Raw genomic sequence first — 22,456 nt, 5'->3', positions numbered from 1 at the left:
AGCTCCACTGTCACCCATTCAGGATTACTGACCGTCAAGGAAAGTTGCTCCTGAAGTTTAACCCTTCTGAGTCTGTGGCTCTTCACTCACAGTCCCTCCTGGCCCCTGCAGCCAGGCCCCTGGGCTGTATGTCCACATGTCTGTCAGTCTGTCCTCACCTGAGCAGGCCTAGTGGTGTGTCCAGCATGCAGGAAGAAGAAGATGCCTCAGAAGGAGTCAATGCAGTCACGCTTTAATGTGTTTTTACATCCTTGTACGAGTCACAAAGCCAGAGTATAAGTACTTATACATTTGGAATAGGAAAGTAATAGATTCCCTAAAAGAAAAATAGATTTGATTAATCATTTGTCATAAAAGTTGCCTGACAGTTTAACCTTCAAGCTTCTAAGCTAGAAAAGCTCAAATAGACAAATTATATTGAAATGTTCTTTAAAGACCAAGCAGCTGCTTTATTAAAATATTACATTTTACATTTTAAAAAGGAAGGTTCTGGTTTCTCATTCAGTTGTGGTCATCTCACTGAAGTGACATGGAATTCATGACAGTGGGCCTGGGGCTGTCCCAGTTCTGCCCTCGGTTCTCCACAGGCAAGCAGCTCTGCCACTGTTCAGCGCTGTGCAAGATCTCACACACACACACAGAGAAAGCACCAGTCTGGAAAGACAAACCCAAGAGGCAGCATTTCAACTCCACTCTCAGTTTCCCCACAGGAACCGGGGGTGGGGAGGGATGGTTCAGGTCTAGGACCAGGGCTGGGCCCAGCACCCTCGGTTCAGACCCCAAGGACCCTTCCACATCTGTCACAAGAGACAGAGAAAGGGTTTCAGCCTAGACCAGCTCTGCCCCACAGCAAAGGGGAAGACCTCCCGACAGCTCCGAGCAGGTTGCATTTACATTTCACCTCGAACAAAAAAGAAGGGGGGTGGGTGGGGGTGGGTTAAGTACACACATGAGGGGCAGAGGGGCGAACAACAGCTCTCTGAACCCAGGTTTCTGCCTTCGCTTCCTGTTTCGCCTGCAGGTGGCAGCAGCGCTGGAGCCGGCGGAGCTGCGCCGGCCGCCGGCCGCTTGCGGATCCAGGGGGGGCGCCGAGGCCCCGAGGGGAGGAGGAGGAGTAAAGGAATCATACACAGTGTGCAAGGTTAGAGTAGACAGCATTGGCTCTTAACTGACGTAACGCAACAGCGGGGAGGCTGGGGAGGGGTCAACAGTTACTCACACTGGGGTCTCCCCCTCTGTGTGCCACACATGTACAGCAACTAACTGCTTTACAAAAGAAGCCAAATAATACAATATATTGTCACAGGTATTTACAGTGTAGTAAATATACTTTCTGTCAAATTTTACACAAAAACTATTTACAGGTGGAGAGATGGCATTAAAAAAAACCAACCCAAGAACAGAGCCAAAAGCACAGAACAAGAAACCATGGTGGGGCCAACACTAGAAGGGACTTCTTGTGCTGGGCTTGGTTGCATCACACCAGCACCTGCTTGCTGCGGGACAGCCTCAGAGGGAGCCAGAACAAAGCCCTAAAGCCTCCAACCCGCTGAGGAGTGGAGCCCTGGAGCGCTCCCAGGGGCTCAGCCCACAACTCTTACTGGCAATGTTTCCTGTCCTGGGAAACCTCATGCAGCTGGAAGCAGGAACATTGGCATCATCAACAGCTTTATGCACTACTCAGATCCCACTGCCTTACCCTGGAGTCAGGGGAAATACAAAGCACAAAGAGGAGGCTGAATGGTCCTTGCAGGACTGGGCTGTCGGTGTGCAGCGGGGAAGGTGCTGCAGCAGGGCTGGTGCTGGAGCAGGGCTGGCAAAGGCAGTCCCTGGGCTGCAGGCTCATGGTCCGCGTGGTCAGCTTGGAGTTGCCTGCAGCTGGGTTTTTGTTTTGAAGCACAGAGACTCCAGGGCTGCAGAACCAGCGACTGCCCCTGCAGCACCTGGCAGGGTGGAGCCCTCAGAGCTGTCTCCTGCTCCTCAGGCCAGGCTCAAGCCCACAGCTACCTGCTGGTCACTGGAGTGTCACAGAGGGAAGGGAAGCAGGGTGGACTGGGGACCCAGAGGTGTCACAGAAGAGAATGGAGCAGGCTGGAGAGTGTCCGTAATAGGGAAAAAGAAACAAATACAGGAGGTTTTGGGAAAAGAAAAAGGCCAAATGACAGCAGTGGCTGCTGCAGGGGCAGTAAGGCACTGAACAGCTAATGAGGAGAAGTTGAGCCACCCAGGAAAGGCCAACTCTTCCCCTGGGGCCCAGCACAAGCCTCCCAACTGCTGCTGCTGAGAGAGACCCTTCCTGTGATCCCAAATTGAGTCTTGGCCATCATTACACCCCAGTGCAGCCCCCACCACCTGACCCCTTGGACACCCCTGCTCTGCAGGCCCAGCTCCTCTCCCTGAGCCACACCACCACAGCATGCACTGCCTCCCTCTCCTGCCATGAGCAAGAGAGTAAGCTGCATTTTGTTGACTTTGTGAAAGGGCCACAGCTTGCTTCAGGGGGGACTGAGTAGCTGCAGAAGTGGAGTAGCTCTGGTGCTCTCAGGGGGGGTAAGTTCAATCCCTGTCCAGCCTGGTTTCACACTCAGTACTCCAAGCATGCACCAGTTCTGATGGAGGGAGGTTGGTTTTACACTGGCAACACAACACTGACAGACCCTGCCCAGGGACCCCTGGGGCAGTGCAGCTCCAGTCACCCTTTCTGGTTAAACAAATCCTGCTCCCAGAGGAACAGCTGCAGCCCAGGTTCTTCTAACAGCAAATAGCTCCACAAGGATCTTCTTCCTTCCTGCCTGCAAACCTGCAGGTTTCTACAATTCATTGTCTTCAAAACAGGAAGGGCAGGGCCTGGCTGTGGGCTGGCAGCAATGCCAAGGGTGGCCTGTGGTGGTCTGTGAGATGAGAACAGCTTTCACCAGTGACTCCCAGTCTGACACACACAGCAGCTCCATCCTACACACAGCCCTGCCCAGCCCTCCCCTGGCTCTGTGTCACCTCAGGCACCACATTGCCACTGCAGCCCCTGCACACCAAGGAGGGAAAGGTTCGGTTGGCTGCAGGAGGCTTTGTGTTTCCCAGTGCCTCTGGTTCAGGACTCCTCCTTCTAAGGTTTCCTCTCCTTTTGGCAAACTCTTTGCATATTCAGTTTGTGTTCATAGTTTTTTCCAGGACTGTAAACAAATTAAAGGAAATTAAATGGTTATTCTATGAATCAATACAATAAAGGTATTTTTATTTACATCCATGTTACATTGTTACTGTGTGGACAGATGGGAATGCTGCTCTACAGCCATCAAACCTGGACTCTCCATTGTACCATTCTCTCAGCATTTAGCTGTGGAGTTTGATTTACTGACAGCCACCAAGGGCACTGCACCCTTCTGCTGGGGAGGGTGGGGCACTGCTTTGTCCTTACAGCCACCTAGAGACTGCTGATTTCTAAGCCAGGAGAGGGATCTGGGCTGGGGAAGTGGAGCTGTCTGAGAGCAGCCCCCTGAGGAGCACCCAGGCGAGAGGCCCAGGAGCTCTGCTGGCCTCCGAGCTCCAGCAGGCAGCTGGGAGCCGGCAGCAGCGCAGCCCTGGCCAGGCCTTCACAGTGACAGCAGCTTCAGTTGGTGTGACCCCCTCCAGCCCCAGCCCCAGGGACAGGCCTGGCTGCCCCAGCAGCACTCCCCCAGCATCAGTTCTCTCTCAGTCCATGGTACCTTAGGAAGTGCTGCTGGTCAGGCAGCGCTGCAGGGGCAGCACAAAAGCAGCTCTGCCAAATGCCACCTCCCAGCAGGCACTTCATGCACTCAGGGCATTTTTCCCCTCCAGACCCTGCTGGGTGCTCTGCCAGGAGTGCTCAGAGAGGCAAGCTGCTGGGAAGGGCAGTACTAAAGGAAATGGTGAAGGGAAGAAAGAAGCAATGACTCTGGACACTGCTGCAGTGACAGTGCAGGAGTCAGCTCTTGGGGTTCCCTCCCCACCAAACCTCTTTAGTGCAGTCAAAGTACAGCAAAACAGAACTGGCTTTGGAACACCCCAGGTTGTCCAGCCTGGTGCATACACAGTCCAAGGACGTGAAGCTAGGGCCTGGGGAATGAGAGAGACTCATGCAGCCTCCTTGTCCTCTCCAATTTATTGCTAATTACTAGAAATTGAACCTCATCACCCCCTCCTGGCTGAGCTCACTGCACTGTGGCTGTCCCAACGACGGTAAAAGAAAGTCCACAGCTAAAAATCTTACAGGTTTGGATTAAAACCAGGATTAGAGCAACTTCCCCTGGCTTGTACAGCCACCACCTTGAGACATGTGCAAAGAGGGTTAAGGATGAACCCTTTCCTTTAGAGCAGGGACAGAGAAGGCAGAGAGGGGAAGCAGGGTGGGGCTGGCTATGGCAATGGCTTTCGGATCTGGACAGGATGCGTTCTGCAGCGCTGGAGATCTCCGCGGCTCCAGCGGGACCTACGCGAGCGGCTGGGAAAGAGTGGCTGAAACCGACAAGGGGAGGGGAGAGACGAAGGCATTAGAACTCAGGCAATGTCTCAAGAGTTGATCATCTGGCAACAACGGCTGGCGGGATGGGAAGGTTAAAAATTAAGTGCAGCATCACAACCGGTGGAGGCCCTCGGCGAGGCGCCCGCGGGTGTCAGTCGTTTTCCAAAGCGAAGAGCCCAGAGCTGCGGCGCCACGGCAGCGCTCAGACGATCTTCTTGATGCTGTGGCGTTTGAAGCTGCCGGCACTGCGCTGCTTCTGCACCTGGCTGGCGGAGCCGTGCCGCATCCTCCCGCTGTTGGAGTGTCCGGCCGTGGGCGAGAGCTCCACGTTCTCCTTGTCGATCCCTGCGGGGAAACAACACAAGGGCCGAGGTTGTATGTCCCCGCTCCGGCCCGTCCCGGCCGCCCCAGAGGCCGCTTCTGGCTGCGGAAACCCCGGGAACGGCAACGGGAAGGGATCCGGGAAGAGAGAACCGCCCGGAGCCGCCAGAGGGCGCTCTCCGGCAGCGCCGGAGCCTCGGGACCAGCGGAGCCGGGACCGGACGAAGGGGCAGCGGGAGCGGGGCCAGTGCAGGGAGCCACGGCCTGGATGAGGAGGGGACGCCGTGCCCCGCAGCCCGCTGAGCGCTGCCCCGCTGCCAAGCGGCGGTTCCTTCAAACCAGCGCTGGGCGGAGAGCAGCCCGCAGCGGTGCCCGGGGGCGAGCCGTGCTGCCCGGTGCCCGGGGGCGAGCCGTGCTGCCCGGTGCCGAGCCGTGCTGCCCGGCGCCCGGGGGCTTTACGGGACTGAGCGTTCCCGGTGGAAGCTGAAGGCCAGGACAAAGGGAGCTGCTCGGTCATTCCCTAGCACCCCCAGTGGGGCAGGGGGAGAGGAAAGGAAGAGGAACAGCAAGAAAGCCCCGGGTGTCGTGGTTAGAATGAAAGCCGTGGTGAAGGGTTGTGGAAGAAGCAAGGAAACAAACCAAACCAAGTGATGCAAACGGCTCAGCACCCCCACGGGCAGACCCACCCCCAGCCAGCCCCAGGCAGGAGATTCCTGATCCCCCAGCACCTCCTTCCCCCCTCCCTCGCTCAGCAGCTTGCTGCCTGGCACCCAGCCGGGGTCACTGGCCAGCTGGCCCCCTCTAGCCTCCTGCCCACTCCTATCTATTCTCCAGGGGCTGAACGAGGGCCAGGGCAGCTCCTGCCCAGCACAAATGCTGCTCAGCACCAGTTTGATCCCGAATCTAAAACGTGCCCATGCCAGCTGCTGTGAAGAGAATCAACCCTAGCCCAGGCAGGCCCAGATGGAACACAATCTCCTGCCCATGGTGCCTCACAAGTAAGCAATCTGACACAGCTATTTCACTGCAGTATGAGAAGCGTTCTGGGGAGCAGATGTACACCCTGGGGGTCACTGAGAGCCCTGACTCTGGCCAGAAAAATCACCTCCATGTGCTGAAGTGAGGGCCCTGCTCACACCCAGCAGTGTGCTCAGCTGAGCAGAGCTCACCACATCCCAGCAGGACTCCTTCAAAGGACTCCTTTCTTCCCCATTCAAGCTGCAGGTTGAATTTGCTGTTAGCTTGATCTCTCTTAGCAGCGAGAGACAAAGCACCTTGGCCTGCAGGTGCTGGCTGATCCACCTCTGGCTTTACCCTCCTACAACAGCATGAGAACAGCCAGGGCTGAGAACTGCTCCTTGAGCTCCCCCAGCCAGCTCTGGCAACTGAAATGGGACATAGCAGAGAGATGCCCACAGGGCAGATGAAGGCTCCCCTCTGTTCCCAGAGCACTCACACCAGCACCTGCACCTGCTACACTCAGCTCTTTCAGGCCACAGAGCCCTTCCTGACTCTAGTTTTGAGAAGATTGAGCAAATGAAGGAGTCTGGCTCAAATCTCTTCTGCTTTTTGCATCCTCTAGGAGGAAGAGCTGGCAGACTGCAAAACCTTCCAGCCAGAGCCCAGGGGCTGCCACCACACAGGGCAATGGTGGAGGGAGGAAGGACTTGTAAGCCTGCAGAATTCTGCCACCATGGCAGAGGCTGATCCCTGCTACCAGAGAAGTGGATTCAGGTACCTACAAAGCCCTCTGCACTGAGTCTGGGCTCCCAACCAAAGCTCAGTAAAGGCAGCCAAGAACTGCTCCTGCCCAGGTGCAGCTCCAGCAAAGGCAGCAGGAGGCTTGTGGAGTGGAGGTGAAGCAGACAGGATCCCAGCCAAGTGCAGACACTTCTCTGAGAAGGGTTCTCTGCAGGACAAGGAAACTCTGCTCCACTTTGCTGGAAGAATCCCATCCAACACAGCTCAAAGCCAAGCTGCTGCAGCCTGCCCTTCCTGCTGGCACGATGGGCTGGGGGTCCCCAGCCGCCACTCCGTCAGCTTCGGGGACAGCCTGGAGGTGCACAAGCTGAGGCTGCTGCCTGACACAGACATGCTTCCAACCCATGATGACTTCTCTGCTGAGGCTGTCATGAGTTAGTCAGTGCTGCAGCAACCTCCCTGGGTAGCTGTCACACCACTCCTGCCCCACAGCCAGCGTCTGACGTGGCTCAGCACCACGCTGGGCCTGCCTGGAGCCAGCAGCAGGGAGGGTGTCGCTTGTGCAAGAGGCTGGAAGCACAACCAGCAGCCAGAAGTAGGAGGCCTGAGAGTGACTAAAAAGGTTAGAACCAAATCCTGGTACTGTGAATGGCATCTCCCACAGCTCTGCCTCACTCCTGCAAGCAGCTGACTCTCGCTGGCAGCGGCAAGGCCACGGGACACGCTCTGCATTTCACACACGGACAGGGACAGCTTCAGGCCTCCAGCCAGCAGCTGGCTGCAGGCTACATCATCCTTCCTCTCCTCCTGGGGGTGGGAGCTTACAAAAACCACAACCCAGGATGAGAATAGGAAGCAGAGCCCAGGGGTGTGAGGGAAAAACACCTCATCTGCAGATTTTTCTTACTTCTCCATATAGAAGCAGGAATCCAATGGTGTTGAGTTCCCACTCCATGGAGCTCCTGGCTGCTGCAGTGCAGTCCCAAGAGCTCCTGTGTCTTCCCAGGGTGTGTAACTCAAGCTAAAGCTGACTTCCAGTGACTTTCAAAAGCTCACACAAAATAGTTCTTCATCTCAGGTCAATACCTGCAGCAGAGCAATTTCACATCCCAAGCATCCACTTCTCTGTCTCTATCTGTCCCTAGGGGTGGGACTTCCTCTGCCTGCCCTACCGCCAGATATTAGCACCACACAAGAAATGCAAGAGCTTAGCACTCAGACTGCAGCCATTCCTGTGTCAACAGGGTCAGGAAACCAATTCTCATGCCACAAGCCCAACCCTGAAGCAGACCAAAGCAGCAGTTCGTGCAAACACGATGAAAGCAGAATGTACCTTGATGAGGATGCGGCATGAAAACTGCAGATTTAGAGCAAGGCAGAGAAGCTTCACAGACAGAATGGAAGAAAAAATGTGAGTGACTCATGTCCAGGACAAGGGGAAGGGGAAGGAAAGGAGGAGAGATGGTGACAGACAAAACATTTCTAAGCAGTGGTCTCACCTGGTTCTTTCCAGAGGCAAGAAAATTGTTTTCAGGTATCTGCAACTGAATCTCTCTGGAGCCATAATAACAAAGTCCCTTGGCTGGGAGCCTTTCATGAACCCAGTGAGGTGAAGCAGCTCAACACTGCTGCATAGGTGCTTCTGCTCTCAGCTCTCACATCAGAGCCAGTGGGTAGGAGATCTACAAGCCTTCTGCTTCCCACAGCTGCCTGCCTGCTTCAGGGAACCCTGTGGCCCAGCCCTGCCCATCTTCTGCAATGCTTTCACCAATGACTTCTGCCTTGGCAGGCAGGAGATCTTTCACCTCCATACCCTACCCCCTCACTCCTGTCTCTGCAGTGTCCAGCAATGACCTCACACAGCTCTAGGCACAGTCCATGAGAAGGCAAAATCAGTCTCTGCAGCTAAGGAGTCCACCAAGTGCCAGAGGCCCAATGCCATCTTCAGGACAAGCAAACAGCTTGAAGAGCAAAGCCTGCTTCCTGCAGAGCTGCAGTGGTTAACCTGCCAGCTGAAAGCACTGACTCTGCTGGCTGAAGTGGAGCAATGCAACAGACCTGGGGTGAGGGAGCAGAATGAAAAGCTCCACATTGTGCCTTGGCCCACACCTGGAGATCCCCTGCCCAGGCCACAGACCTTGGCATCCAGATTGCTGGAGTGAAACAAGACTGCTCCAGGAGACAGGCGAGACACTGGCAAACAGAGAGAGCTGGTGGGGAAACAAGGACTGCTGAGGTGGAACACTGAGCACAAGGCCTTCAGGAGGTACTGATCTCTAAAGGCTGCTCCAGACCCACTGGGAACCTAGGAAGGCTGAAAACTGGAACCCTTGGTGACCTCCTGGCCCTCAGAAGAGTCTCCTAGGATTTGATCTCCAAGCAAACCATGCAGCACAGTGTCATGAACAGAATCATTTCAGCTGAAAAGACCTCCAAGATCATCAAGTCCAAGCACTACCTAACTACCAAGCCTGGTGCTAAACCATGTCCCTCAGCACCACACCTCTGTGCCTGCACCAGGACAGGCCCACAGTCTGCTGAAGAAGTTCCCCAGCTCCAGCAGAGCTGGCTCTTACCCAGTGCCTGGCAAAGGCCATCTGCTTGCAGAGCACTTGAGAGACATCTTTGAAGAGCAGGATTAATTCCTTCCTCTTAGCTAACAAAGGAAGAAGGAACTGAAAGTGAGGCAGGAGAGAGGGAGGCATCCACTCAGCAAAATGCTTCTCCTGGTAGGGAAGGGCCCAGTCCTGCACCATCACTTCATCCCTGCAGGAAGCACTGTGGGAGCTGCCACTGATGCTTTCCTCTGAATGGAAAGATGCTGCCCACAAGGTCTCTACTTTCACACTGGCAGCAAGCAAGCTGGGTAGTAAGTAAGGAAGTTTCCAGCACCTCCTTTTCCTTCTCCATAGCCTGGGGTGCTACCTGCAGCAGTGCTCCCTGCAGCAGTGCTCCCTGGGGGCTTTGTGCAGCAGTGTTTCCCTGTGCAGGATGGAGATGATGCAGCCACGACAGGTAATGGACACTGGAAAGTACTAAGTAAAAGCCTCTAAAATGTCCTCAGACTCAACTGTTACCCATTCCTGCTGCTCAGATCAGAGGGGAGACCCTTCCAGGCCAGGACTCAGGAATAGAAGCCAAGAAAACAATCCCAGGAACTGTCTCCTGTAGGCTAGAAGTGCTGCTAAGAAAGCAGCAGAAGAGGTACCCAGTGTGGAGAGCCTGCTTCCCACCTCCTCTCCTCACTGAGGAGAACATTAAGTGATAAATCATCTGCAATTGGCAGGAAACTGGAAAGCAAATCTTGTTTGGATTGTACTTGGGCTGACAAAGCATCTTGAAATGTAATTCCAGACCTCAGCATCAGTATTCCAAGGAGGTGATCTCCCCACAGCTAAACAACTTCAGCTGGCTTCTCATAGTGGGAAAAAAGTGAGCTGCAATCACTGTGTGAAACACAAAAGCAAATCACCACACAGCCAGGGCTCTGCTGCAACCCTGCTGCACCTCTGCAATGTTCAGCACACTGAGCCAAACACACACAGCATCTGGCAGCAAACAGCAGCTGGAAGAGCAGATTTCTGCAACAGAGCCAGGTGCAGCCTAGCAGAAACCAGGGGATGAGAGAATGAAGAAGCCCAAACCCCTCTGTGCCTGCTGCACCTGCAGGGGAGGGGCTCCAAGCCTCCCAGCAGATAGCAACCAAGCAGCCTGCAGTGGCTGACTGCCCCTGCTGCTCAGAACTGCAACAGTTAAATCACCATCTAGGAGCTGTAAGAGCAGAGCATCTCCTTGCTCTCTGAGACACTAATCCAGAGATCACTTCAGGAAGAATCTTCATGCAGATTTCTTTGACATAAATTCCATTTTCCTCCCCTGGTTGATAGCCTCTAGCTTAGGCTTCATCTGCTACACTGCACAATTCCTGCTCCTTTTGGTTCCCTTCTCATTTTTCACCTGAAATTTTATGCTGTCCAATGTAACCTCTGCACCTCCCTGCACTTCTCATGGTGCTCAGTGTAACCTCTGCACCTCCCTGCACTTCTCATGGTGCTCAGTGTAACCTCTGCACCTCCCTGCACTTCTCATGGTGCTCAGTGTAACCTCTGCACCTCCCTGCACTTCTCATGCTGCTCAGTGTAACCTCTGCACCTCCCTGCACTTCTCATGGTGCTCAGTGTAACCTCTGCACCTCCCTGCACTTCTCATGGTGCTCAGTGTAACCTCTGCACCTCCCTGCACTTCCCTCCTCCCCAGGCCAGAAGGAATGTGGGGCCTGTGTCCATTTACTGCCTTTGATGGTTGTTCTTGTTGAATACCTCCACTTTCCCACCAGCATGCTCCTGGCAACACAACAGCCTGCACTGCCCCAGTACTCTGCACATAGCTAACACTCTATTTTCCCTAGGGTCAGCATGACCTCTGTATGATGCTGCCCAGATGAGCACTGGCCTTAACTCCTTTAGTCCACTGAAACTGAGTCAGCTCTGGATTCTCTGTCTGCCTGGTGGTGCCCAGGGAGGCAGGATTCTCCTTGCAGAACACCATGATGATACAGTTGTATTTATTAGCGTTCAAGGCTCTACTGCTGCCTGTCTTCCATATTAAGATGCAGCTGTTACTGTCCTGATGCCCTTAATGCTCTTTCCTTCATGCTTTACGACTTGGAAGAGACAGCTTCAGTGCTGGACACAGCCCAGCTCCTCAAATACCAGCCTGGCAGCTTAGGAAACAGTTTAATACTCATTGGAGTCAGGAATGCAGTGAAGTCTGATGCACAAACACATCTGAGGGGACAGCAGGGCTGTGCCCAGCTACAAACCCAGCCAGTGCCCCACAGCCTTTACCTCTGCTGGACTCAACCAGCTACTGACCTGGGGAGTGCTGGGAGGTTGCAAGGGAGGTCATGGAATTGGAGAGGTTAAGGTTAGCAGTGATGCTGAGCTGGCTCTGCACTGCAGGAGGGTATGGAGATGTGGGAGTCAGCAGGGATTCTTCACTGGTCTCCTCATCGATTCCAGGCAAGTATGTGTCAATCAAGGCATCAAGGAACTTCACTATGAGCTCAGCATAGTCTGGGATTTGGGTTTGCTGTGGGTGATGAGGAAAAAGAATAATCAAAGACTGGTTCTTTTCCTTCTCCTTTTCTGCCACTTTGAGCTTTGCCCCAGGACTCAGAGCTCAGTTACCACCCTGCTTCTGCCCAAGAATGGGAAGAGCATTTGATGCATCCATACAAACTGAGTTGGGGTCTTTTCCAGAGCAGTCTGCATGCAAAGACCATGTGTAGGTGCACCTTCAGCAGTGCCTGGAGGCAGAAGCTCAGAGAGGAGTGGCTGGCCCACCCCTGAGAACTGCCACAGCCACCTGCCCCTGCACCAAAGCCCTGCCTGTGCCCCAAAGCCCAACACCCTGCCTGCTCTGCCAGCAGTGCTGCTGGCAGTGACTGGAGGGAGCAAATGGCAGTGCAGATGGTCAGTGCTTGGTGCATTTGCTCTGTTCTAACATCAACATTAACCTATGGAATCACCACTCTTAAACTCACCCTTTTCACTCTCAGACACCTAATGAACTGAAGACCTCCTGAATGACACTCTGTGTGCTGGGGCTCTGTAAAAAGGCACCCACAGAGCTGAGTGCTTTACCCAGCCCTGGAAACATGGCCCTCCTGAGCCTATGCAGGCTCCAACCCAGCTGTAGCAGTGAGCCTTACATCACTTACAGCCCATGATCTGCCATTTATCTGCACCTTTCCTGGAGCTCCAATGTGCTTCACCCAGAAAGCAAAGGCAAAGCACTCAGGAACTCACAAGCATGGTTCTTACCTTTGAAAAGGGGCCAGCAAACCTCCACAGCCCATTAAATCCAAAACCTGCAACAACAAACTGGAGGTTACCACCAAGACAGAGTTCTCAACTGACAGAGAACAACCCCCAAGTGCCCTTTCTGCATGCAGCACTGGGGCTGAGGAGGGCTTGGGTTGGAGATGCAGCACTAAGCTTTGTGCAAAGCAGGAGTGACAAAATGAAGGCATTTTCATCTGCCCATGAAACACAGAAGCTGTAACAACATCAGCACCTCAGAACAGCCATACAGGAGATTCTTCATGGGGCCTTCAAAGGTAAATCCAGCAGGTGAAAACACAGCTCATGGCATCAACCTCAAGTTCTTCTCCACTGTTTTCTGTTTCTTATGGATCTTCCTCAAAAGCTTTTGATTAAGGGCCACAAACCACCAATCTTTATGTGTGTGGTGTTCAAGTGTCCCATGAAAGTGAGCTTGGGCACTGCACACCAAACATCACTCCATGGAACCTACCAGTGATTAAAGCAAGCCCTAACTGAGAAGGTTAAAGCTCATCCTTCATCACCACCACTCCTGGTTTGTATGGCTTTAAATGGGTTGGTGGGATCAGAACCCTCAGTTCCAGCTTGTTCCCTCACACAGATGCTTTCACACTTTGACTACCTGGTGCACAACTGCAGCAAGCAGCTCTCAAATCCTCCCCAGTGCTGTGTTCTACCACACAGAGTTTGATCTTCACCTGGATACAGGGAGCTGGAGGGATGCCACACAAGGCACTGACTATTAGGGCTGCAGCTCTGAAACGCTCCCAGTGGTGAATCTGACTGAAAATGCAGCAGGGAGTAAACAAATGGAAAAAGATTTACTCTGCAGGTAAGAAGTTTGGTACTGGGGTGGAGACTCCTCGTGGTAGACAACGCTCTGCACAATCCCATGGATTGGGTTCAGCAGATTGGGGTCCTGGCACAGCGACAAGAGGGTATTGATCTTGGAATCCAGTAAGTTATGCCTGAAGAAAAGAGAAGTGCCTCAGCTTTTATTCATGAAAGCAGGCTGCAGTTCCCAGCTGACTCCAGCAAGCAGCACTCCAGGTGGACTTGCACAGCCTCAGTGATTTTAGAAGGCAAGCCCTGGATGTGCCCAGTGAGTGCAGCAGCAAAGTGCACTAACCCAAGGAGCCACTGGAGCACTGCCAGCACTTCAAGCTGCTAATATCTGAGTTATTTTGATCCCAAACCAGCATTCCCTGGGTCTGTGTGCATGTCAGAGCTGGAGTTTCAGAGCAGCTTTTTAAACTTGCAGGAGAAGTGCTCAGGAGCTGCCCTGCAGGCCTCCTGTGGGCAGGTTTTTCACCCAAACGCCAGCTGCTCAGCTGTGGTTTCTGTAACTCACAGCCTCGTGGCTGCTTTGCTCATTGCTTTCTCAAGCCAGTCCCTGGTAACATTATGTCTAAACCACACTCAGATCAGCTTTAAAACTCTGCTCAGTTTCTGGCAGCTGGGCTCCCTTACACACACTGACCCCAGCAAATGCTACTTTTAGCAGCTCTCCACACCCAGAGAGTATTCTGAACTCTGCTTTAGCTCCCTTCTGAGAGGCACTGACTTAAAAACCCAAGGCTGGGAGTAGGTAACACTGAAGAGGCAGGGCACAGCGACTCATACAGTGCAGAATGTAGTAAGAGCCACCTGAGTCCCTGCAGGACCAAGAGGCAGAGCTGTGCTCAGTCACTAGAGCAGAGCAGAGGCAGCAGTGGCACTGCCAGCTCTGCAGAAGCGCTGGCTGCAGAGCCAGGCTCCCAACAGCAGCACTGAGCTCTCCCACGCTCTGCCAGCCTGCAGAGCTGATGCTGGGAAGTGCTTCTGAGGACCATCTGCAGCCCTGGTCTGAGAGTGCCTGCTCTAGCAAGGCCATCAGGTTCATCTGCCAGAGGCAAAAAGGACACTTCCCCAGCTGCCATGGACAGTTTGTCTCACCAAGGCACGGGCAGGCTGCAGCTAGCAACCTGCAAATGAGGAACAACCTTGCACATGCTTGTCCTGGTCCAGGGAGCTTTCAAAGGAAGGGGCAAGTACAGATTCTTCATAAAGAGAGTTTTAGCTACTTACACAACAGGAAAGACCTTTGGGAAGACAACACTGGCTTCTGCTAAGTACTCATAGAGGATCCTCTGGTCGAACTCGTCTGTAGTGTACTTCACTAGGGTCGCCTGTCACAAGGCAAAGGGGGCAGTTAGCAGCCTGCTCAGCTCCCTGCAGGAGATGCAGGCTTCTGCTCTCCTCCCAGGGCAGGTTTAGGCATTTCTGAATGGCAGAAAGCAGCATTACAGAAGACTCCCTTAGATCCTCTGGATATGGAATCCAGCTCATCTGTGTATGAGGGAAACAAGAAAAGCAGCTGGCAAAAGCTGCTGTCTGGGGAGAAAATGTAGCTAGTTTTGGACAAAAGTGGGCAGCTGAGCCTTCCTGGGTGGTAGCAGGGCCAGTCACTGCATGGTAGCTCTGTTACTGTACCTCTATCACTAGGGAATCACTTTTCAACTGAATGATTAGTTTGTACTTTGGAACCTTCAAAGCAGAATACATCAGCAGCCTGTGATTATACAAAACTAGTTTGTGATAAGAAGCTGCCAGGGAAAAAAGGGGCAGTGGTTGGGCAGGTGCTACAAAACAACACAGAGCAATGCAAATGGAGTCTTTGCTCTCCAAAAGCATTTCAATAGCTTCCTAGAAGTGCTTCCCATAAAGCTGGGAGAACAGCAGCGAGGGATGAGCCTTCTGCAGCCCAGCCATCCAGAAGCACTGCAGGGAAGGTGTGGGGCTTCTTTCCTCAGGATGGAAGGGTTCCAGGACGTGACAGACAATACACAGGAAGAAAGCTTACAAGAACTGTAAGCAGCAGTGCTTGAATTTTGGGGTCAGTCAGAACTTCTTCGTCCAGGAGGACATTTGACTCAGAAACAGAAACCTTCCGGAGGTGTGGGTGCTGCTGCGGCGATATCCTCTGGGTTTCTGCCAGACAAAGAAGAGCAACTCATCCAGAGCAGAGCAACCCCAAACCAAACCACAATTAGCTCTCACACAACAAACTCAGTCAGATGCAACTTTCAGAGGTCACCAGCCCTTCCCAAGTAGAAAAGCAGCAACGAGGCTGTAATACTACTTGCAGTGCTAGGCCGGTACATGGGATGTGTTATCAGATGGCAAACAACAACCCCAATTTCCTCTTTAGTGAAATACAGGCCCAGGGGTGGTAGGTTCCAAATTGAGGGTCAGGCAGCAGGCTGACATCAGAGACACCAGAAGAACCCTGGTCTTGCATTGTAATTGGGGGTGGGGGCACAGGAAGCAGATGTGGGAGAAGATGAAGAGAGGCATTCGAGGCATTACGGCACGTTCCATCTCCTGCAGAAATCTGCAGCTCTGGCTCAGCAACTTGGAAAAAGCCAAATTTCTTCCTTTCATCTCATTCCTCTGTGCAGTACTTCAGAGCTGCCCCTTGCTCTGCATCTGCACACTGAGCAACTCCTACTCAAACCTCAGCTGCCAGTGACACAGAAGCCTGCGCTCTCCAGAAGCCACCTTTAGGAAAGATGTTTCTCCCTTACCTTGGAGTAACCTAGGCAAATAAACCTGGAATTTAGGAAGAAGCCTTCAGAATTAGCATGATTCTTAAAGTGTTAGTCCTGTTTCTCACCCATTTCATAATCATTTTCGGCTACTCTCCTCATTTTGGGGGGCGTTGTGATTCCAGATTCCATGTCTTGCCTTTTAGGAGCCTTTGTGTCCGATATCAAATGGTCAAAACTTTTCCTTGTACCTAAAAACAATTTATCAGGCAATTAAAAAAAACATTAAACCTACAGCCATAGCCTAATTGTTTTTTTTTCCTCTCCTGATTTTTCTGGCCAAGTTCCTCTCCTATCTACAACCTCTTGACAGGAATCTGGGGACATTTTCACCCTTTTCAGGGATGGCAGAGAAAAATACGATCACACCATGCCGCTCTCCATCACGGGCTCCGAAATGCTTCACAACAGGTATGAGGAAAGCATGCAGCTGATTCCAAGATGGAAGCTGTGGGGCATGCTATGGGCTCCTGGGCAACACAGCACATCCAATCAACATGCCAAAATGGGGTTACTGAAAGGGAAGCAGTCAGAGGGTTGTAATGGAAGAAATGCCTCTCCTCCTCCCGGCCACTCGCACGACGCAAAGGGTACCCACAGGTTGTGCCAAGCAACTCGGCCTGGTTCTCTGATATTAAGACTGTGCTTGTACAGGTGATGCACTGAGAAGCCATGAATAAAAATCAGATTGCTTACAAAACATCTGAAATGTTTTGGGACCACCTCTTCTAGTGACAGGTTGAGCACTCAACAGAGCAGCTAAGCTAGGGGAGTCAGCTCCGTGGCTCTGCTGAAAGGGCTGGTGGCAGAAAATCCACACCGTGGATCTTTAGTATCTGCAACATCTTTTTTTCCTTCCCTTTTTAATCCCTTTTTCTCCACTTCAACATGCACATTTTGAGTGCCACTCTTGCTTCCCCCACTCTGTGAACAAAAGAACTGAGTTGGTCCTCTCAAACTGTACAGTGCTCTGGCACTTGATTGCTGCGGGAGCTGCAGGTATCCCCCTGAGCCAGGAACAAGCACTTAACGTCAGAACAAATTCAAGCAGTACTTTCTCCAGTAACACTTCCTGGGGCATTCTGTAGACAAATTAGTAAATTAGTTATTTTAATAACCTAGAAGCTTTTTAGTGTTGGCTTGTGAAGGCTGCCCCATATCCAAACTCATGGATTTTCGTGTTCGAGGGCTTATCTGTCCCACTGTCGGGTAACTGGCAGCCAGTCTGTCTGACCCCTTGGGTGATGACCAGGGTTGGTTTTCCTTTAGTGTCCTGAAAGTGCAGAGAAATTAAATTAAGAAAATCTTTTAGACTGTGCACATTTAGGCATAAGTTTGTTTGTTTTCAACTAGCCAAACTGTCCTTTATTAAACCCATCCTTCCTCACAGGCTCATCTCCCCCAAACAGGTTAAGAAATGGTGATTGCTTTGCTTCCAAAAATGCCTGGGCTACAGGAAACTAACAATCTGATATCAATGTAATGCTGGAGAGAGGGGAAATAAAGCCATGAGAAGAACACAAAGCAAATCAGCCTATGAGGCAAGATGGAAGATCTTTCCTAATCAGCTACTTCAAACAGGATGCTAATAAGAGATACTGAGTGGAGTGCTCCCTGCTGAGAGAAGCTGGCTCCCCACTTCCAGGTTGATTTTGGAGCTTCTCTCTGTGGCTGCCTGTAGACAGGCTCTGAGGTGTCTAGATTTTCCACTGACATGAACCAAGTGATCACTTAGGACATGCCCTGGAGCTCTTAAAAAGTCAAACAAAATTTTCTTCTAAAAATCTCCATGGAAAATGAGATGAAATTAGGTCTTGTAGAAGGATGTTAGCAAAAAACCTCAACATCCTCCAGGGCAGTTAAGCCCTGAAACAGCTTTAGGGAATCTCAAAGTTAAATCTGCAGGGCTTTGGTACCCAGATTTGGTACCCTGAACACATTGGTCTGGAAGCAGTACCAGCACTGCCTAAGCTTCAGGAACGTGGGGGGCAGTTTTCAACACACCACAGGTCACCTTTGGGTAACTCACTACAGGCAACAGCCACTGAAATTTGGGTAATATCTCTGAAAGTCAGACAACCAACCTATAGCTAGTGTCACTGTGATGGATGGGATATGTATCCATAGGAACATTCTCCACTGAAACATCTGTCAGCAAGAGAGACTTCCTGTGCTTCAGGCTGCAGCGGCTTCGGACTTCCTCAGACACTGTCAGCAGAGCTAAAAGTGCAAAGAGAGCCAAGAGAAGTTTCCCACAGCAGAGCACACTGAGCAGTGCCAGCAGCACCCCATCCCCTCCCACCACTGCCTTTTACACAGAGCACCAAGGAGATGCAATCACACCTTACTGAGAAGAACAGATTTGAAGCAGGTCATTAAAAGATTTCTACTCCCCACCCAGTCACAACTCCCCCAGCTAAACCTCTGCCCTCCCACGGTCACAGCTGCACTGCCAGGCCACTACAAGTTGGAAGACTCCATGGCACACACCAGGACTGAAACCAAGAAACCTTCACCCTCCCTAAAGCCTTTGCAAGCTGCATAGCAGCTCCCGTGCTGTGCCGATGTCTTCAGCCACAACCAGCTCTCCAGCATGGACCCCAGACTCTTGGCCATCTCCAGCTACAAGTTTCCTTCGCCTTGGGACAATTTTACCTCCCTAAGCCCCTGGGAACTCCCACAGCAGTCCATTTCTTTTCAGCTAGCAGAAGTGCCAGAGGCTCTGGGTGTGTTTACCTGCCAGGTAAGCCACGCTCTGGGTGTTCACCTCAAACTTGTCACAGTTCCTGTGTTTGTTAACCAGAGCCAGTAGTGTATGTAAAATCCTCACTGTTCTTGCTACAGTGGTAGGAGAAGGATGCCTGTACCCTAAGAAATGAGATGAAGAAATCAAATACTGCATTTAATCTTTGAATGAATGCTTAGGAAGCATTGGTATGTTGCAAATCTTTCCAGGTATTTCTCAGTACCTTCTCAGGACACTTCACAGGAAGGGTAAGGAAGCACAATGCTAACAGAAACTGCACATTCAAGACTCTCTTTCTCTGTCCCTTCCCCCTCAATCTCATCATCTCAAATGCCTGTGGATATATTTTATCTGTGATCTCAGACATCAGCCTCCTTAAAGCAACAGGGAGCCTGGCACAGGCAGGCACACACAGAAGACAGCACAAACTGCTGCACACTTCCCATGACTGAAGGATTTGTACCATCAGCTTTGAAGTCCTTCACAGCACTTGCAGGAAGGAACCCTGGCAAAGTGCTGCAGTCAAAGAACATTTAACTCTGCATCAACTTAGTAACCCAAGCTACTTGAAATCCACCACCCACTTTTTTCCCCTTCATCCTTTCTGAGTTGAGAGTGTTCCCCTAAACCAGACAGCAAGGTGTGTTCCTACCTTTCAGGAGGTGTCCCACTAGTGCAAAGTTAAAGTTGGAGTTGAAGTTTAGCCCAACAAAATGATCCATCTGCTTGCAGTGCCATTCCAGTGGTCTCCTGATCTCCATGAACACCTCTTCTGGGCTCTGAGCCAGAAAAAATGAAGCAGAAGAGCACTTCAGTGAAGGTTATCATCAGAGCTCGAGGTTGGTTTTGCAAGAGTGATGAACCAGTGATTTTAAGGAGCTTACATGAAAGTACCAAACCCTCTCTTGAGCAGAGCACAAGCACACATTTCTGCTCCAGTTTAGAGCAGAGGAAGAAAAGCTTCATCTCCACTTCTCAGTTTTACTGTTGGTACTACCCAAACTGCTGTCACCCAAGTTTCTACAGCTCACTTCAGCCTTTGCTTAACCAGTGCCCAGGAAGGTGGATCATTGTTTTTTCCACCTGACATAAGCCAGGGGGGAGCCTGAGCTGCCTGCTAACACTCACCTTGTCGTTGAAGACCCTCAGGCTGTCCAAGGTGTGCAGGTTCTGCTCCAGCAGTGCTGTGCCTGCTGAGTACAAGTTCACCTCATCCAGCTGCAGCACTGCCATGGCTACCCAAAAGAGAGCCTTGTGCATAGGGGAGTCCTGGAGGGAAACAGAAGCAGCCAGCAGTGCACTTTCAGGTCAGTTCTATAAAGGAGAGACCAAGAGGACTGCCACATGGCTGTGTGCAGGCACCACAAGGAGCCATCTGGCAGGGTCTGACCTCAGCCACATCCATTCCAGCAAGATCTTTATGTGAACCTGCAGTCCTCATGCACTTAACAGCTGCACAGTACAAAGCAAATTAATTTTAGCCTTTTTTCCCCTTCCAAGACAATTCCTTCTCTCTCTTGTTCCTTCCCTTGCTCACAAAACTGTCAGACACATTTTGCCCTACCCCAGCCTGAACAGAAATGTGTCTTTTGTTATCAATTTGTGAGCAGATGTTGGAAAGGGGTCACAGCTCTGCAGATACAACTGGCCAAGCAATTCCATGCCCAAACCAAATGCTGGAATCCTATCCATTACCAGTGGCTAGAGGAGGCTCCTCATTACTGCTGCACCTATTGGTATGCTGCTCAAATAATGAACTTGAAAGTCCCATGCAGATGGCTGAGTTCATAGCACAGCAGATAAGCCTCATGTTTATCACAAGCCTTGGCCTGAAAGGCATCTCAGCAATCCCACGCTGGGAAGCCAAGGAAAAGGTGCAGACCTTCTGGAAAGCAGGGAGAGAGGCTGGGGGATGGCCCTTGCCTGCACTGCAGTGGCCCAGTTTGATGAAGCAGAACAGAACATTCCAAAGCATCTTTAAAGCCTTTGCACATATCTCTGACATATCTCCATATGTGCTACCTCTGAGCATGAGTCAGAGCAGCCAAGTGTGAACTCCAGACACCACCACACTTGGATCTCTGAGCTTATAGCCACCACTACCATTTTAACTTACAAAATATGCTCTCTGTTTACTCTACACATCCATTTGTTTACCTTATTAAGAAGAGGCTGCAGCTTGGTGAGTGCTATAACTGTAGCTTCTATTAGAACTTGGCTGTTGTAATTATCAGGGCCTTTCAAACAGCTCTCAAGTCCCTTTTTGTAGGGGGGAAAAAAAGAGAGAAAGTTGTTAAAAGTGCAACCATAATTAGACTTTGCTTTGTAGAAAGAAGATGAAAGCTCTAAACAATAACTGTTGCTCTCAATTAGTTCACAAGGCTTGAGCTCATTTGAACCCAAGGACTGTTACAAGTGGGGATTCACAGAGAGGTGAGCTCTGCCTTGCTGAAAGCACCACAGGAGGCTGCAGGACAGGCTGCAAGCAGTAGGGAACAGCTCTTCAACAATTTTAATGCTGTTCAGTTAAAGCTTGTGCCCAGAAAACCCTAATAAAATGCTTCAGGGAAAACCTCTGAGCACAGGGTTTACTTGCTGTGGGGCACAACCTCCTTTACAAAGCAGGGAATGCCATTAGCAAGGCAGTTTGTCACCACCTCTCTTTCTGAGTTCTCCTGAGGGAATGTCCTGCTCTTCACTGTATTTATTTACAACACATCAGATTAGTAACTTCCTTTACACAAAAAAAGAAAGTTGTGAATCCTCTGCATGCAGCTAAATGCCTGAAGAGAGGGAAAAAAAAGTCTCATTTATTTGAACTCTGACTTCTGGATCAGAGTCTCAAGTTTAACCCCAATACTGAAACCCAATTGTTAGTCTGTGGAACTCACAGCAGTGCTGGCATTTACTGCCCCCAGGCTGAAGGCAAGTGAAAAAGGCTGGCCTCCAAAAAGGTGCAGTTCTGATCAGTTCCATAAAAGAATGTGCTTGGGAGAAAAACATCTATGCTGAGTTCTCTATCTGATGGGAAGATAAGGCTTAAAATAGCCACAGCAGCAGGTTTGTGAGTCACAAAGGGAAGGAGACAGCACCAAGTACCTTGCTGAGGATTCGGATGATCTGTTTGATTTGTCCATGGGAGACTCGTTTGCTTATGCAGCCAAAGACCACCAGGGCTCTGGGCTGCAGGGAGGGGTTGTACTGGAATGCAAACCTGCAGGGAGGAGCACAGCCCAGTGAGCAGCCAGCCACACAGCACCGGCTGCAAGGAACAGCTGCGAGCTGGCAGCGCGGGACACAGGCAGGGGTTCTGTGCTGAGATCTGAGACTTACTTTTGAGCTAGTTCAGTCCACTGGTCCAGCCACTTGCACGTGGGAATATCCCTCATACAGGCCTAGGGAGAATGACACTGTTTGAGCACGTGGGACACTGAGGACAAGGAGCTTTAAAACTCAGAAGGTGCAGTCGGTTTAGCCCTCAGGAGTCAGCTGCCTAACTATGTGTCACCAGATCTCAGAGAGTCACAGATTGCACTGGGTTGGAAGAGACCCTCAAAGGGCTGAAGGGATCCTGCAGGAAGGCTGCAGAGGGACTTTTCATGAGGTCTAGAGACAGGGCAAGGGGGAAGGGTTTGAAGCTGAGAGAGAGCAGGGTTAGAATGGAGCTGAGGAAGTGGTTCTTCATTAAAAGGGGTGGTGAGACTCTGGAATAGGCTGCCCAGGGAGGCTGTTGATGCCTCCTCCTCCCTGTGGGTGTTCAAGGCCTGGCAGGATG

General features: G+C 51.5%; 1 protein-coding gene across 5 annotated transcripts in view; it reads right to left on the bottom strand.

The window, feature by feature from the left end:
• Positions 1-216: 216 nt before the first annotated feature.
• Positions 217-22,456, bottom strand: part of NF1 (neurofibromin 1) — a 93,987-nt gene continuing 71,747 nt past the window's right edge. For all 5 annotated transcript variants that reach the window (XM_068154925.1, XM_068154927.1, XM_068154930.1 and 2 more), the window contains 15 exons: positions 22,015-22,076; positions 21,781-21,895; positions 20,839-20,940; positions 19,810-19,950; positions 19,334-19,460; positions 18,672-18,803; positions 18,020-18,155; positions 17,054-17,208; positions 16,004-16,126; positions 15,191-15,318; positions 14,416-14,516; positions 13,174-13,316; positions 12,328-12,374; positions 11,377-11,593; positions 217-4,825 (listed from right to left, as the gene is read on the bottom strand). In XM_068154925.1, coding sequence (XP_068011026.1) covers positions 4,683-4,825; positions 11,377-11,593; positions 12,328-12,374; positions 13,174-13,316; positions 14,416-14,516; positions 15,191-15,318; positions 16,004-16,126; positions 17,054-17,208; positions 18,020-18,155; positions 18,672-18,803; positions 19,334-19,460; positions 19,810-19,950; positions 20,839-20,940; positions 21,781-21,895; positions 22,015-22,076 — 1,872 coding nt within the window. In that variant the 3' untranslated portion in view covers positions 217-4,682. The remainder of the gene's footprint in view (positions 4,826-11,376; positions 11,594-12,327; positions 12,375-13,173; positions 13,317-14,415; positions 14,517-15,190; positions 15,319-16,003; positions 16,127-17,053; positions 17,209-18,019; positions 18,156-18,671; positions 18,804-19,333; positions 19,461-19,809; positions 19,951-20,838; positions 20,941-21,780; positions 21,896-22,014; positions 22,077-22,456) is intronic.

This window comes from Melanerpes formicivorus, unplaced genomic scaffold (assembly GCF_026170545.1).
Source record: "Melanerpes formicivorus ecotype bairdi unplaced genomic scaffold, bMelFor1.0.p_v2 SCAF_29, whole genome shotgun sequence".
Classification (NCBI taxonomy): Eukaryota; Metazoa; Chordata; class Aves; order Piciformes; family Picidae; genus Melanerpes; species Melanerpes formicivorus.
The sequence above is the reverse complement of the archived record's forward strand: the minus strand, read 5'-3'. Positions and strand labels throughout refer to the sequence as shown.